The sequence below is a fragment of the Aegilops tauschii genome, chromosome 3 (assembly GCF_002575655.3).
Source record: "Aegilops tauschii subsp. strangulata cultivar AL8/78 chromosome 3, Aet v6.0, whole genome shotgun sequence".
In the NCBI taxonomy this organism is placed as follows: domain Eukaryota; kingdom Viridiplantae; phylum Streptophyta; class Magnoliopsida; order Poales; family Poaceae; genus Aegilops; species Aegilops tauschii.
The window spans coordinates 74,384,491-74,399,331 of NC_053037.3; the positions used below are offsets into that span (position 1 = coordinate 74,384,491).

Genomic DNA, 14,841 nt, shown 5'->3' on the forward strand with positions numbered 1-14,841 from the left:
CAGTGTTCGGAGAAGAGTCCGGCTTCATGATGATTGCCGTTGACCTCTAGCTCTCCCATACTAGGCTCAATAGCCACAGAGAGTCCGGCGGGCTCGAGAATCTCGTCTTCGGACCTGGTGATGCGCTCCGGATCTAAGGCCAGAGCAGAGGTTGGGGTCGCGAACCCTTGGAAGATCAAGTCTCCTCGGATATCAACGACATAATCCAGATTTCCAAAACTAATCTGGTGACATGGGGCGTAGTTGTCGATCTGCTCTAGACGGCCAAGCGAGTTGGCCCGCAGTGCGAAGCCGCTGAACACAAAGATCTGGCTGGGGAGAAAGACCTCCCTGAGGGCAGCATTGTTGTAGATGATGGATGGAGCCATCGAACCTTCTGGCGACGACACAACGGATCTCTCATTGAAAGCACCAATGTCGGTGTCAAAACTGGCGGATCTCGGGTAGGGGGTCATGAACTGTGCGTCTGAGGTTGATGGTAACAGGAGGCGGGGGACACGATGGTTACCCAGGTTTGGGCCCTCTTAATGGAGGTAATACCTACTTCCTGCTTGATTGATCTTGATGAATATGAGGATTACAAGAGTTGATCTACCACGAGATCGTAATGGCTAAACCCTAGATGTCTAGCATGTATGATTATGATCACCTCTACGGACTAAACCCTCCGGTTTATCTAGACACCGGAGGGGACTAAGGTTGTACAGAGTCGGTTTGCAGAGGAAGGAACCTTCATATCCAAACGCCAAGCTTGCCATCCACGCAAAGGAGAGTCCCATCCGGACACGGGAGGAAGTCTTCTGTCTTGTATCTTCATGGCCCATTAGTCCGGCCCACGTCACATAGCCCGGACGCCCGAGGACCCCTTAATCCAGGACTCCCTCAGCGGTGTCTAGGGTTTCTACAACGGGTAGAATTAGATGGCGGCTTTTACCTCATAGTGTGAATGAAACAGACAACTAGGATCGAAAGGAGCAGCCCATCGAATGGTCAAAAATGCAAATGCCCGGAGGAGCATCCCACTCCCGCACGAATCAAGAATTGAGATGGCTTGCATTTATGTATCTCTTGATCTAACTACTACTCACTCATTTATTCTCTACAGGAATGGCAGAATTTTCATTGTTGATCTACAGTCCAGATTACATAATCTATTCGTACCTACTAATTTAGAAAATGTAAAGCTAGCACAACTATTATAGTTTAGTTTAAAGTTTGATTGCCTTCTTATGGAACCATCTGATTATTAGTTAACCATTGGCTAGCACTGATTAATTCTTTACCATTTGTTTTTCCGCCCAATCTATTCCCATAAACTGCTCTGCAAGTCCTGTTCTCATAAACTGGGGTCTTTGTGTCTCTCTCAATTTATATCCGATATCTACATCAAATGTTTGATTTACCACCGGTTTTCATGCTTAGATTATTTTTTTAGAGGAGAATTACCTTTTGACCTAGATGTCCAAGTGACTGCGATGAATGGGAGGATGATTCCATCAAATTATATTCTTTGTCTTGCAGATGAGTAGTTATTCATGCAGGTGGCATGTTTGGGGGCACTGTCGCAAAGCATGCCGTATGTGGATGGCCTATAATTCTTTCTTATTTTACTTTCCGTAAGCCAATTTTTTTGGCATCACCAATAATCATATATTTCTATTCTTCGTCAAGCAGTAATAACGTGTAATGGAAGTTATATACCCCTGTCTGTGGTGGTGGTCATGTGTTGTATAATTATGTTGTAAATCATTATGAAAAACTGATTATATGAGAATAATGGAGGTAGATCCTTAAACTAGAACCGGTAGAAATTATACATCTCCATGTAGTGGTGTTGGTTGACAAATGTTAATGCAAGTCCTCTATTATTTTTTTCCAGCTGTAATGCAGGAAAATATGCTACAATAGTAGTTTTTTATACAAAATTAATGTGAGGTTTTGCAGTCATTATGATCTCTTTTGAGTTAGCTTGCGTTTTATGCCCAGGCAAGCACACTCTGTTTCCTTATGTTCAAATCATGTTTGCATGTTGCACCGTGTGCTTTGCCTATTCACGGAGAGCAGAGGCCCTCTGTGGCGGTGACCTTGATGGGCCGGCCCGCGGCCCGCGGCCCGCGGCCCAGATGGCCAGGCTGGCGCGAGCACGAGGATCACCGTCCCTTGGCTAGTGGATCCGACGGTCGACGAGATGGCTGGCTCTGGCTGCGCGTCCTCTTCACGGGTCTCTTCCAAAAACCCTATTGAGTCAGCGCACACACAAGCGCCGCCGACACTAGTGAACCCCGCCGCCGCCGAAATCGCGCGTTCCGCTTCGCCGCCGCCACCAACCGCCGTCGCCAGCGAAATCCCACTCCGTCTCCTTCCGACGCAATGTCTGGATCTGGGGAGCGTCGATCAGACAGCTCCGGCAACAGCAAGTCGTCCGGAAACTCGGGGAAAGGCTCTGGAAGCAAGTCCACTGCCACGAGCAAGGAGACCCTGTTCAGGCTGGGCGCCAAGCCATATCTTCTTCCGTATATGAAGAAACGGGCTGAAGCTGCTGAAGCTGCTGCTGCTGCTGAAGCTGCTGCCACGTCAATCCCCTCTCGGCCGCATGTGCCGGCTGCTGGGGAATTCCCCGAGCTCAAAGATACTCTGGGGCTTTCCAGTGGCTCTGCTAAGAAGAAGCAGCAGTAGCATCAGAGGACTGCGGCTGCGCCTCCAGATCTTATCAAGCCTCCAGAGGTTGATGAGGTTGATGTGCTTGCCTGGCTTGCTGCCTCTGGTGCGCCCCAAGATTCGAATCCGCCTCCCCGGATGAATGATATGGCCCGTGATGCCTATGCCGCCCTTTCTGCGGAGAAGGACCCGCTCAAGCAGAAGTGCTTGAAACTACTTCTGACGTAAGTTATAAGCATCTGGGTCTCTTTGCATTGCATACTGTGCACAATATATGATTACTGCAGTCCGGTGACCCTCGTAGACACAATATATATTGCGACGCTAAGGTTCATAGCATGCACCTTACACTAGAAGCGTTGTTTTTGTGTGCAGCCCCCTGATGTCTCGGATGGTGGTGTTGGATTGTATAATCTGTCAGGAAATTTGATACCCTTTGTGTTTCTAGTTTGAAATTATATGGTTACTGCTGTCCTCACTAATCCTTGTGTGAACACAATTTATATCATGCTAATGTTCATAGCACACACCTACACCATAGGTGTTGGATTGGACCTAGATAGAGTAACACCTTACACTTGTTTTGTTTCACTTTCACTACCAGATTAGTTACACGGGTTCAATGTGGTAGTACACATGGTAGCCCAATTACTATGGCTACTAGTAAGTTATTCAGCACAGAAGAGTAACCACTTGCTGTTCTGTATGCTTTTATCACTGGTATACACTATTCATGGTTTCTTCAGTTTGTTTTTTGCTGCAAACTGATGTGACCGTCCAGCTCACTATCTGTTGCATTTTTTTATGCAGCCATGACATCAGAGGAACCCGAAGTTTCTACCAATACAAGGCATTTGAGCTTGTCCCGAGCCGTTCTTCAGTTTTTAAAATTGACTTTGAACATGTGCTCCAAGAGGGTTATCTCGACGTTGCCATAAAGATTTGGGAGGACAACGAAGCTGGTAACGGGTAAATAACGCTGCATCTTATCATTTACTGCTGCTGTTTTTAAAAGGCCCAGTTGGTCTTTGATGGTTATATTTATATAGTTGTTTCTGTTGTAGTCTATTTGGATTGTTTGTATGTTGTGTTTTAGGATACCAAAGTTATTCTAATTTGCGTATGATCTTTTATTAACGCAGCTTTGGTTACCTAAGGAAAACTGTTGTGGATTTCCTGAAGACGCAGTGTTTATTTGAGAGAGAAGTCATAGATGTTGTAGACTTGCGTCTTATCATTTACTGCTGCTGTTTTTAAAAGGCCCAGTTGGTCTTGGAGATTATATTTGTATAGTTGTTTCTGTTGTAGTCTATTTGGATTGTTTGTATGTCTCGTTTTAGGATACCAAAGTTATTCTAATTTGCATATGGTCTTTTATTAACGCAGTTTTGGTTACCTAAGGAAAACTGTTGTGGATTTCCTGAAGACGCAGTGTTTGTTTGAGAAAGAAGTCATAGATGTTGTAGACATTGGCTATGATCATTTCCCATTGGTCATGCAACCATTCTCAAAGTACAAGCCTGAAGAACTGATGAAAGAAGACAACAGTCTGTTTGGTCAATCGAATAATCTTGTCAATGCAAGATTTCGTGGGAGGCAGATCATCATAAGCGCCCACGAGCATGCTCGCGAGAATCATGCCGCTGGAAGAACCTGGGGTGGTCATTTTGATGCCAGTAAAATTTACATAATAGAGTTCAGCTGCCATAAAATTTGGTGTCGGATCCTAGCAACAACTACTGAGTTCACTCCAGCAAATCAAGTGCTAGATGTGAAGCAGATCCATAAATCAATGGCTGGGCAATATGAAATCAATGGGAGCTCTCCACCGCATTTTGAATGCCTTCAAGTTGACATCGATGGCCTGAATGCCAACAGTGCTGTAAACACCTCAATTATGGAGTACTTTCCATACCATGTCGCTTTCATGCCAGACGGCGCGAACAAGCATTTCACGGAGGAGCTGCACAATATCACCGAGGGCGTTTGGATGGATGTCGACGACTTGAAAGTGTATAACCACATCTTTGAGTCGGAACTAACTGATGTATCTGATTGGAGAGATGATTACAGCTCCTTAGCTGATCCAGTCCTAAGAGGAGTCTATAATTATGAACATACAGCTCTTGAGATGTCGCAGGGTCAGAGAATACAGCAGAATTTAGCTCAGCCACAGCAGGCCCAGGTTGAGCTGGTTATGCCACAGCAGGTCCAAGAGACAGTGCGGCAGCAGTTCCATGTGGGCTTGGTTCAGCCACAGCAAGCTGAGTATGAGTTGGGTATGTCACAGCAGGTCGAGCCAGTGAATCAGCGGCAGCAGGCCCAGGTGGGCTTGGTCCAGCAGACAGTGACCACCGTGGAGGGCACATCAGAAGCGAGCACGTCAGCTGGAAAATCAAAAAGATTCAAGCGCACGTTGAAAGGGAAGCTGACCTGCAAACGACACCTGCTTGTGCATGTGCGCAGCTACATGGTTGGTAAAAGGCCACTGGTGGGTTTATTTCAAGCTGAAACCTATGCGGCAAAGCGTAATCCTGTGCTTGGAGAAATTTTCAGCCTTCTATTCAAGGGGAAAACCATGCATTTGGGTGGCCAGTAAGAAAACTTCTTAGAATTTGTATTTTGCATCAGTCAGCAACTATTTGCACATTTGCTAACTATTATACTTTTATGTGGAACAGCCTTGCCCCTCTCTTGGTGTTGTACCGTGCCTTGAGGGATACTGATGAGGAACGTCAAGTCTGTCAAGTGAGATGATGAGGATGGCTGAAGGGTGTAAATGGAAGCAGTGCTGCAATAGGAGGGATGCCAAGGTTGAATGAGATGTGGAGCCTGTGGGCTGGTGAACAGAGGACTCAGTAGCTAATGTAGAGGTGTAGACTTAGGGCTGGTGTTAACGTGTCCTTCTATTTTGTTAGACTTGTGGCTTGTATAGCCTGTTGTGTTTTATGAGTTCCATTCTGCCTAGAACTTCTGACATAGGATTCGCCTGTCCTGAATGATGTCTTTCGACTGAATCATGCCTTTGAGGTCCTGTATGTGGGTCTGCTTGTCCTGTATGTGGATCTGCTTCTCCTGAATGAGGCCTTGTCCTCACTTTGTGATTGTCTTTGAGGCTTGAACCTGGTCCTGTGTTGTTACAAATGTTCCTAGAGAAGATTTATACATCATGCCTTTGTGCTTTAGTTTTTGATAGGTCACGCTAACCACCAGACACTGGAGCGGCTGTAGAGTGCAAAAATTTATCGACTCTGCTTTCTTACTGGACGCTGAAATACAATCTGGACTGCTCACATCTCAAACATGATCTCCCAGTTCGGATCACCCAATCAGCTAAGATCAACATAACACTAACAGTCTTGCCCTGAAGTTTATGCACGCCACAAGTAGTCGAGTACATTTTCAGCTCATTCAGCTCAGTGAGGGCACACATCACAGTTGCTGACAGTGCTCAGAGCCTCTATGGACACACCATATATACACTGAATTAGGCAACATTCCATGGCATCTCAGGATCAAGACGGAGTCCAGCCAACGATCACTCTTGAAGCAATGGAGGTCAGCATTTCTCCTGCGTAGCAACTAGCATCAGTGAAACGTCGCCTGTTGCTGATGCATATTATTATGTATGTAAGAAAGATGCCAAGACTTCCCTAGCTATATTTTGTCACCGTAGTATGTGATCCTTGGCCTATGTATGCACCAGGTGCAGTTGATTATTGTTAACACTATTTATGTTACATTAGAGAATTCTAGGTGAAGTTGTTTCATTTTTGTCACAACCTGTAGTTGGATCTCGGTTCTAAAATTTATTAACATCAGAAGCACCACGGGTATAGACCTGGGTTTGATTCCCGGCTGGTGCAAGTTTTTTATTGTTCACTGCGGAAGAACATGTTCGTCAGTCAGATCACGGGGTGATGCATTGATGGATGCAATTTCGTAGTAGTATGATGTGAGCGTGCATGATCAGTTGATCACTGACTCGAGGTCGTAGATGTCTCTGGGCAGCTCGAGACCGCCGGGGCCAGCGAAGCGCGTCCGACGGTGGATCTCCTGCACGTCGGCGTTCCGCTTGAGGAGGTTGCCGGGCCGCTCGCCGGCGGACAGGTGAGTGCACACGAAGCAGAACATGGTCTGGTAGATGGACATGCTCGCCGACACCGACCCCTTGTTGCCGATGTAGCCCATGGCGCCCACGCCCACCGGCCCACGGCGGACACCTTGATGTTCTGGACGCGCCTCCGCAGACCGCGCCGCACCCAGATCGTCAGGAAGATGCCCACCATCTGCTTGCTCACAATCCTCACAAACGGCGACCTGAAACCGCCCTTCTTCTTGCCTCCACGCGCGGCATCGCCGTCGAGGTCAAGGTCGAGGTCCAGGTCGGTGACCATGGCCGAGCAGTCGTCGGCGGCGATCCTGGACTTCATAAACGACCTGTGCGCGCTGAACGATCTCGGCGACTTGAACGACGCCGATGACAAGGACGCGGTGGCCATCAGGTCCAGCGGCTGCTCCGGCCAGGCGAGCCCGATCCTGTCCGTCTTGCTCATCGTCTTCAGGAGCGCCCTCTGCTGCGCGCTTGGCTGCTCGTCCACCAGGTCCTCCATGGCCCCGAGCATCCTGGGGGTGGCGACGACGTACCCCTCGGGGTGCACCGGGAAGCTGAAGGGCGCGTCGTCGTCGGTTTCGGTGTCGGTGCCGCCGGGGAACAACTCGTCGGAGCCGTCGCGGGTCGTAGTGGCCGGGTGGCTGCGGTACCTGTACTTGGGCCTCGAGCAGAGCAGGACGGCTGCGTCCGCGTGAGCGTGTCGCGGATGAGCGCCTCCCACGCCAGTGCCGGCCGGACGTCCTCGGCGCCGAACACGTTGCCGGTGTTGAGCGGCACCACCTCCTGGAACCGGAGCACGTACATGTCGGCCTGCTCGCCGCCGGTGGTGCCGAGCCACTCGGCAATGTCCAAGCCTTCCGGCGGCTCCTTGCAGGCGGCGTTGTAAGTGCCAATGCAGATCCTGCAGGAATCCATCAGCTCAGCGCCATGCCACCGCGAGAAACGGAAAATGCGCCGCGATCGTGCCGAACAATTCGATCGTACCTGAGCTCCTTGCCTCCTTGGTGTTGATGTACTGCGCGCGCATCGTCTCCGAGTTCCTCCGCCGCAGCTTGTACGGCGCGGCGTCCAGGCTCTCCTCTGCAGATCGTTCAAGAAAAACAGGGTGGTGCTTCATGAGGAATTACTCTGAATTTTGCCTCCGATTAGTACTACTAGCAGTTCAGAATGCAAATTTTGGCAGTGGTAACACGTAGCAGGTGTTCGATGGTCAGAAACAACGTCGATCAGGGTGAAAATGCGCAAAATCAACCAGGTCAAACGGAACTAGCTTGTCGTGCTCATGCGAGTGTACTGTGACACGATCAACACGGCGGTCGTGCCATGTGGTTGCACCACATCGCACCCTCTCGTGAATCTTGTTTGCGCAGGCTGCCGCTGTTGCCCCTAGAGGACTATGAGAAACAACCACACATACCTCTCATTTGTACGGCCGCTCAATCGTGGAGTACAGTACAATTTACTCAGAAGAAGAAAACACAGTCGCATTTTTGTAAACCATCTGTGAATTTTTTGGGAGGTTACGCATGTGACATTGCTCAACAAATTGTTTACATCATAAGCACCAGTGGTCTAGTGGTAGAATAGTACCCTGCCACGGTACAGACCCGGGTTCGATTCCCGGCTGGTGCATTTTCTATTACTTCCTTTTATGCTCGTTAAATCGCTGTCTTCTACGCACTTGAGCATTTCTAGCTGCTGAGGCCACAACGTGCTTCAACAGCTTCCATCTTAACATGGGAGGAAAAGAAGTTACTACTGTATAAACTCCTTCTTTCCATGTACTGCGTTCTACTGGATAGCCGGCGCAGCAAAGCCAACGGTGAAGCACCGACTGAGCAGTACTCCCTCCGTCCAAAAAATACTTGTTATCAAAATAAATAAAAAGAAATATATCTAGAACTAAAATACGTCTAAATACATCTCTTTTTATCCATTTTGATGACAAAAATTTCTTAAAATGAATAAAAAAGAATATATCTAAAACTAAAATGCGTGTAGATACATCTTCTTTTATCCATTTTGATGACAAATATTTCTGAACGGAGGAGTATCTTGCAGCGATCACGGCCGGCAAGTGCGACACGTCAGGCAGAGAGAAAAAGGAACAGGGCAGCGGTGAAGAGGCATCAACTCTTTTCCGCCTGCAGCAGCATCCACTCACCATCGATGAGAGGATGCAGCACGGCAAACACATACGCATCCGGTGACAAGGGCAGATGCAGCAGCATCTAAGCCACCGTCCACTGCAAAAAGAACCCACCTCCCGGTGACCATCCTTTGGACAGTCATGGTTTCAGGGTTCACAACACAATATCTTCATGAGCAACCCAAGAGATTCTTGGAGGCATGAACGATGTAACAGGTGACACGGAAAGAAGCTTGTGTAAAACCGTAGAATCGACTATTCTGCGCAGGTTTAATTACACGACACGGTCAACTACTAGCCTAAACGATTTGCAACCAAATTGGCTGATGAACAAGATTCACAGTCACAGGACTCCACAGAGCTACTCGAGAGGCGATGGGTGCTATAATAAGAAAAAGAATGAGCCATGCGCGTGATCAGCTGGTTGGGTTGCAGGCTTGCAGTATTCTAGGCTTCGTGTCCCAGTACTGGTCGAACCGATGCCTCGCGTACTCCTTGTACTCAAAGTCGATGTTCTTGTTCACATGCGCCTGCGGAGATAGAGGAAGAACCGAAAAAGCAGTCAGCCTTGATAGATTGATTATTAACACTGAGTAGATACATTTCAATTGCCTTCTGTTGTGGAGCTTACCGAGACTATTCCCCAGAGACCCCAGAAGAGATGGCTTGTGAGACTGTACTTTGCAATCAAGCCAAGCAATGTTTCGACTTCTACATCGGATGTGTTTTCTCCTGACAAACAAAGGAAGCATTTAGGAACAGCACACTTGAGTGATGCACTAAAGTAGTTTTAGCGTGCAATCATGCATTCTGAAGTATTCATCACATTTCCAGCACAGCAGAGTGTGGTGTTCCCAAAGAACTCTCCAATTACCTGAAGAACTAAGGTAAGCCTCAAGAAATCTCCGCTGTTCATCCACGTCTGAAATTAAGCAGGGGTATCAAACAAGTAATCAACATGTGATTTAAAAAGTGTGAGACACATAGCCATCCATTATTATATAATTTGGTACATTTGGTTATAGAAAAACTAACCAGGATATTTTGTAAAGTCCATCACGTGCGGTGTATCACTATGATAATCAGCAGCCATCTCACAGAAGTGATTCGCAATGTCGAACGCAACAGGGTTAAAACTGGCGTATTCATAGTCCTGAAGGATAGGGAGATTAACAAAAGTGCAATCAGCTACAGAAAATAAACAGGCAGACCAAACTGTCAATGTTCCTGGAATCACTAAGCAGCACAAAAAAAAAAACGAGGCGACCACCAATAATAGAATTTTTATATTTGGTGCTCTTCTAAATATGCAACAAGGTGCTAGTTTATGCTTAAATAAGGATTGACAAATATTTATTGGTAAGCAGTATTGACTATAACCATAATTGAGAATTTAAGTAAGCATTCACAAATATATGTTGGTATCCATATAAACAAGGTCAGGTCGGTAACAACTACTTACGATTAAGGTCACTTGTCTGGTCTCTTCGTATATCATAATGTTGCCATACTGCAAATCATTATGGCAAAATACTACTCTCTGATCGACCCCGGACAATACATTCTCCAGCTCCGCAATCTCATCGCCGAGCGTCTCCAACCGCAATTCCCTGGCCTCCTCAGTCGAGCACCTGCTGCGAGCTTCCTCAAGCCAACGCCTGATTCATACAATGCCCTGCAGTTAGCTTCTGGTCGCACATCTGCCGCCATAGCATAAGAAGGAATCGCAATTCACCAAGCCTACCTCAGCCTCTGCCAGAGTGAGATGTCCTTGGGTCCAGGCATGTCGAGCTCGTGAAACTCCCGCAGCTTCCTGGCAATCAGGCCGGAAATCTCCGGGTCCCGCAGATCCGGCGCCGAGAGCGTCTGGGCAGACAACAATGCCAGCCACATCAGAAGGAGAAATGGCATTACAGTAGGAGCAAGGAACAGCAAAGGAATTGCGTTGCGTACACTACATACCCTGGCGTTGATGAACTCCTCGACGCGGCCCTGGGGGAAGCGGCCGAGGAGGCGGGGGCCCTGGCCGTGGCGGGACATGCACTCGAAGGTGCGGACCTCGTCGGCGCGGTCGAAGAAGACCTCGACGCCCTGGCCGTAGATGCGCACGAGCACCTTGCGCGGGTCGCCCTCGCCGCCGGGCCAGGTGATGCGGAAGACCTCGTTGGTGAGGGCGCCCTTGAGCTGGGACACGACGAGCGCGGCGGGGTCGACGTCGGCGCCCCAGAGCTCGCCGGCGAGGCGGTGCAGGATGCGGCGCGCCTCCGCCGGGATGCGGTCGATGCTGGAGCTCCGCCGCAGCTCGGGCCCGGCGTCGGCGGCGGCGGCCATTGGCGGTGGCGTCGGCGGCGCGTGGCGGAGCGGGCGATCTGCGGGGGGCGGAGGGGGGCGTGAGTCGCTTCCCGTTGAGTTCGCGAGGGCTGTTTGATGGGGAGGGGATTGGGGTGGTGGGGTGGGGTTTTGGGCGCTGGAATGGCCGCGGGATCGGATCGGATCGGAATCGGGATTGTTGCTGGGGGAAAGCAGTGGCAGCTGGCAGGAGAAGCTTCCAGGGAGAGTTAATTAATTGCACGAGGAGCCACGTCGGCTGCTACGTTGCGCGTATGGTGGACGCGTGGGAGGGAGGGAGATGCGAGTTTCATTTTGAGCTTTTTTCTATATAAATATAAAGTGCATCCACGTTGGTTGTAACATTTTTTATAGTGCAGGTTGTAACATTTTCTATTGCTGCAGCTAATGGTAACTAAGATAACTATATTCATTTACCAAGTGGCCAGCTTGGTAAGCCTATCAACAAAAAATTGCAATCAAAGATAACTATATTCATTTCCCTACAAAATAAAGTTACTTAACTATATTCATTTATGTCCCAGCCTTTCTCTCTCCTCTTTCCTTTCAAGAGTCACTACAAGGCTCCAAACACCTCTCCCCCTTCCTTCGACAATGTCTGCACTGGGAGATGCAGATAGTGTTGTTGCGGTATATACTATGAATAAACTATAATAGGACGATATAGGCGGGGCTATAAGAGATATCACATCAAAAATTTGTTTAGTTGGAGGGGAGAGGGAAAAAAAGCGGTTTGTAGATTTACAGTGAGCTGTATGGGTTCTAACATCCTTTGTGAGAGAAGCTGGACCACACATTAATGACATGACATGTATAACTAACCATTTTATTAGATTGGCTACAGGGACATGGCAACTTCATATAGCCAGTTATTCTATACTATTAACCTTGTTCCAAGATATTGACGATGCATTCAAGAAGAAAAACGACGTCCATGGGCGTCATTACCACCAATTGAAGGCAAGGTTTCACTCGACTATGCATCACTAACCACCTGCTTGCGATGACAAGGACAGGTTAGACCATGACCACCACCACTGCCCCACCACGCCGAAGAAATGCCAACCCCTTGCACCATCAATCACCACTACCACCAACAGAGTTGAACATTGGGACCTAGATACATTGCATACTGAGCCGCCCTGTAGCCCCACATGCCACTAGAACTAGCTGAAACGAATGATTTCGAGCACTATGTCGGGATAAGATCCACGAGTAAGCCTGTGCATGAAAACCGAAGACCAAACCATAAAGCTAGACACTGAACCCGCAAAGACCTAACTAAAATTGGTCATCAAAACTGGAAGACCGAATTAAAATCGGTCCGTCAGTCTTCTTCTTTAGATGACCGAATAACCCGGACAGACTGAGTTAGCACAATGTCACAATTAGAACAATCCCCGCTCTTATCGGGGTGTTTATGGCATAGTTACGGTGCATACACCTACTACATACACATGTTGTCTGAATTTGAATTTTGGTTGCATACACTTGTTACAAATACCTGTTGTCTAGCTGTGCTTGCATACACCTATACCGTGACGTACATGAATCTGAGTCGTAGCATGAAATTTGGTTTGTTCGGTCCGAACCAAACACCATCCTATAAAGACCGAAGACCGAATAGTGAAGATCTGAGAAGACCGATTGTAGAAGACTGAATTCTTGGAAGACCGAACCGAACAAACCGAAAACACGAACGCCCAAGCTTACCCATGAGCACCCACTGTCCCTCATGCGTCGGGCCGACCGTAGCTCATCGTGCTTGACCTCCCCACTACAAGAACGAGGAACGCCACCACCAAACCCGCCATCCCGGCTTCCGCCGTCTCTTCCCGAGCGGGCTGCCAACCGCGGTCGTCGCTCCGCGCCATGAGAGACAACCCTCCCCGCCGTCGCCGTCCGCAAAAACAGGTTTCTCCAAATCTCCTGTCGGCTACAGCGAGAAGACCAAGTATGCAGTAGGGAAGGACGGGGACGGCGGCTAGGGTTTGCCTGTGTAGGCCCCTTGGATTGGTCAAAATAGTCTACAAGCACCGCACAGAACCATGATAAGCTTCTATCAAGTTGCTAAACTCTATGAAAAAGCTACAGAGGTGGCGTTCCCTAGGAGTGATTTTTCTAGAGAACACTCTCTGGTACGTCCAATTCCGTGTGTGAATCTGAAAGCATTGACATGTGGCAATTCCTGTTCGCTCCCATGCACCCTCCTGAGGAATGACGCAAACATTCGCGCCCATACACCATCCACAGGGAACGACTCCATGTGTAGCATAGCACCCCTATGATGTAGAATGGCAACTACTTAGAAGCATGTATGGCGATTTTTATGTGTAGCATGGAAATTCAGCCTGTTGCAGCATGCAAATTCCCGAAGGTTTTGGCATTTTTTCCCTTTTTCTTTAGCCTGACAGTTATTTCTGCTGCATCATGGCAAATTCTTAAATCACATGGCAATTTAGTCTACTGCAGCATGGCAAATTCCTGATAATTATTTTGGCTAGCATGACAAAAAAATCAACATGGCAAATCTTTTTGTAATAGGATGGCAAATACATTTGTTATACCATGATAATTCCTAAGTGTTCGCTGGGAGTGGTTTTTAGGGAACACTCCTTGATAGCGCCGTTTGCTGAAACAGGCCTCCTGCAGAAATGTTCGTTCGCTCAGGTGACCTCCCCCTGAGGGAAGGTCGTCGCGTTATTGGTGTCCAAAATCTAAGCTCTAGAGACAAGGTAGCATAATATGGAGTAAAAACGAGAGTTCCTACTTCCCATTTTCTCTTTGTTTAGAAAGATAGTTCATGTTTAAAATTATATTTTAAAAACTGGCTCAAAAAAATTAAAGATTAAGAAAGCAATCATATCCACCCTGCCATCGTCTCTCTCACGCTGATTTTACATCGCTCAGCACAGGAACTAGCAATCAAAGAACCAGCAAGGACCTGTTCGATGAGAGTTGAGCAGATGAGGAGGGATGAGTACCATTACATCGGTTGTTGAAGGAGACGGCGGCGGTGCCGGGACGTGCCTGGCGGATCACCGGCAGACGAGAAGGCCACAGCACCGACCATCGTGGCCGCAGGGCTTGAGACATTGCCGCAGCGGGCCTCTGGCCGACGGCGACCATCCATCCAACCAGTGAACGAGATAGCAGCTGAAAGAAATGGCGAAGATGCTGCCCGTGAAGTGTTTGGTTGGAGACAGACAAATTTCTTGTCGGTACCGGATAGTGGGTCATTTCTTACTGGTCGCGTCAGTACCTAAGCACATGCGGTCCGGTCGCTCCAGGAGCAAGACACGCCTCGATCAGCACCAAGCAAATATTTACTCGATGGGCTGGGATCATCACAAGCATCCCGTAATCTCACGGTTGCAGGACAGCGCCTCAAAAATATACTCCATCTGTTTCTTTTTAGCCTCCATATAAAATTTGTCTCAAGTCAAATTTAGTAAAGCTTGACCAACTTTATAGAGAGAAAAAAATCAACATTCACAATACAAATCAATATCTCTAGATGCATTATGAAATTAATTTTCATACTATATAACTACAGTATTTTAGATGTTGA

At 48.0% G+C, this 14,841-nt stretch overlaps 2 protein-coding genes, 1 non-coding gene and 1 pseudogene across 3 annotated transcripts; 2 read left to right on the forward strand and 2 right to left on the reverse strand.

Annotated features, from left to right (window-relative positions):
* Window positions 1–2,241: 2,241 nt before the first annotated feature.
* LOC109776784 (uncharacterized) lies at window positions 2,242–5,767 on the forward strand. Its single transcript, XM_020335447.4, has 4 exons — window positions 2,242–2,882; window positions 3,469–3,627; window positions 4,045–5,253; window positions 5,340–5,767. Exons 1-4 carry the CDS (start codon window positions 2,797–2,799, stop codon window positions 5,413–5,415), a joined length of 1,530 nt encoding a protein of 509 aa, XP_020191036.1. The 5' UTR covers window positions 2,242–2,796; the 3' UTR covers window positions 5,416–5,767.
* A 614-nt stretch (window positions 5,768–6,381) lies between these two features.
* LOC109776781 (type IV inositol polyphosphate 5-phosphatase 3-like) lies at window positions 6,382–7,774 on the reverse strand (annotated as a pseudogene).
* Window positions 7,775–8,333: 559 nt separating this feature from the next.
* On the forward strand, window positions 8,334–8,404 carry TRNAG-GCC (transfer RNA glycine (anticodon GCC)). The gene has a single exon. It is a non-coding gene; the product is annotated as a tRNA-Gly (tRNA).
* Window positions 8,405–9,154: 750 nt separating this feature from the next.
* On the reverse strand, window positions 9,155–14,495 carry LOC109776783 (probable choline kinase 2). The gene is made up of 8 exons (XM_020335446.4): window positions 14,255–14,495; window positions 10,884–11,290; window positions 10,666–10,787; window positions 10,384–10,579; window positions 9,957–10,074; window positions 9,796–9,843; window positions 9,553–9,653; window positions 9,155–9,451 (listed from the first exon to the last, which is right to left on the reverse strand). Exons 1-8 carry the CDS (start codon window positions 14,397–14,399, stop codon window positions 9,338–9,340), a joined length of 1,251 nt encoding a protein of 416 aa, XP_020191035.1. The 5' UTR covers window positions 14,400–14,495; the 3' UTR covers window positions 9,155–9,337.
* Between the last annotated feature and the right edge of the window lie 346 nt (window positions 14,496–14,841).

Coding starts and splice junctions, on each gene's coding strand:
- LOC109776784 (XM_020335447.4), top strand. CDS start 2,797: ATGAATGATATGGCCCGTGATGCCTATGCCGCCCTTTCTGCGGAGAAG. Junction 3,628..4,044: donor GACAACGAAGCTGGTAACGG/GTAAATAACGCT, acceptor TTATTAACGCAG/TTTTGGTTACCTAAGGAAAA. Junction 5,254..5,339: donor ACCATGCATTTGGGTGGCCA/GTAAGAAAACTT, acceptor TATGTGGAACAG/CCTTGCCCCTCTCTTGGTGT.
- LOC109776783 (XM_020335446.4), bottom strand. CDS start 14,399: ATGGTCGCCGTCGGCCAGAGGCCCGCTGCGGCAATGTCTCAAGCCCTG. Junction 10,580..10,665: donor TCACTCTGGCAGAGGCTGAG/GTAGGCTTGGTG, acceptor TGTATGAATCAG/GCGTTGGCTTGAGGAAGCTC. Junction 10,075..10,383: donor CCAGACAAGTGACCTTAATC/GTAAGTAGTTGT, acceptor CCTATCCTTCAG/GACTATGAATACGCCAGTTT.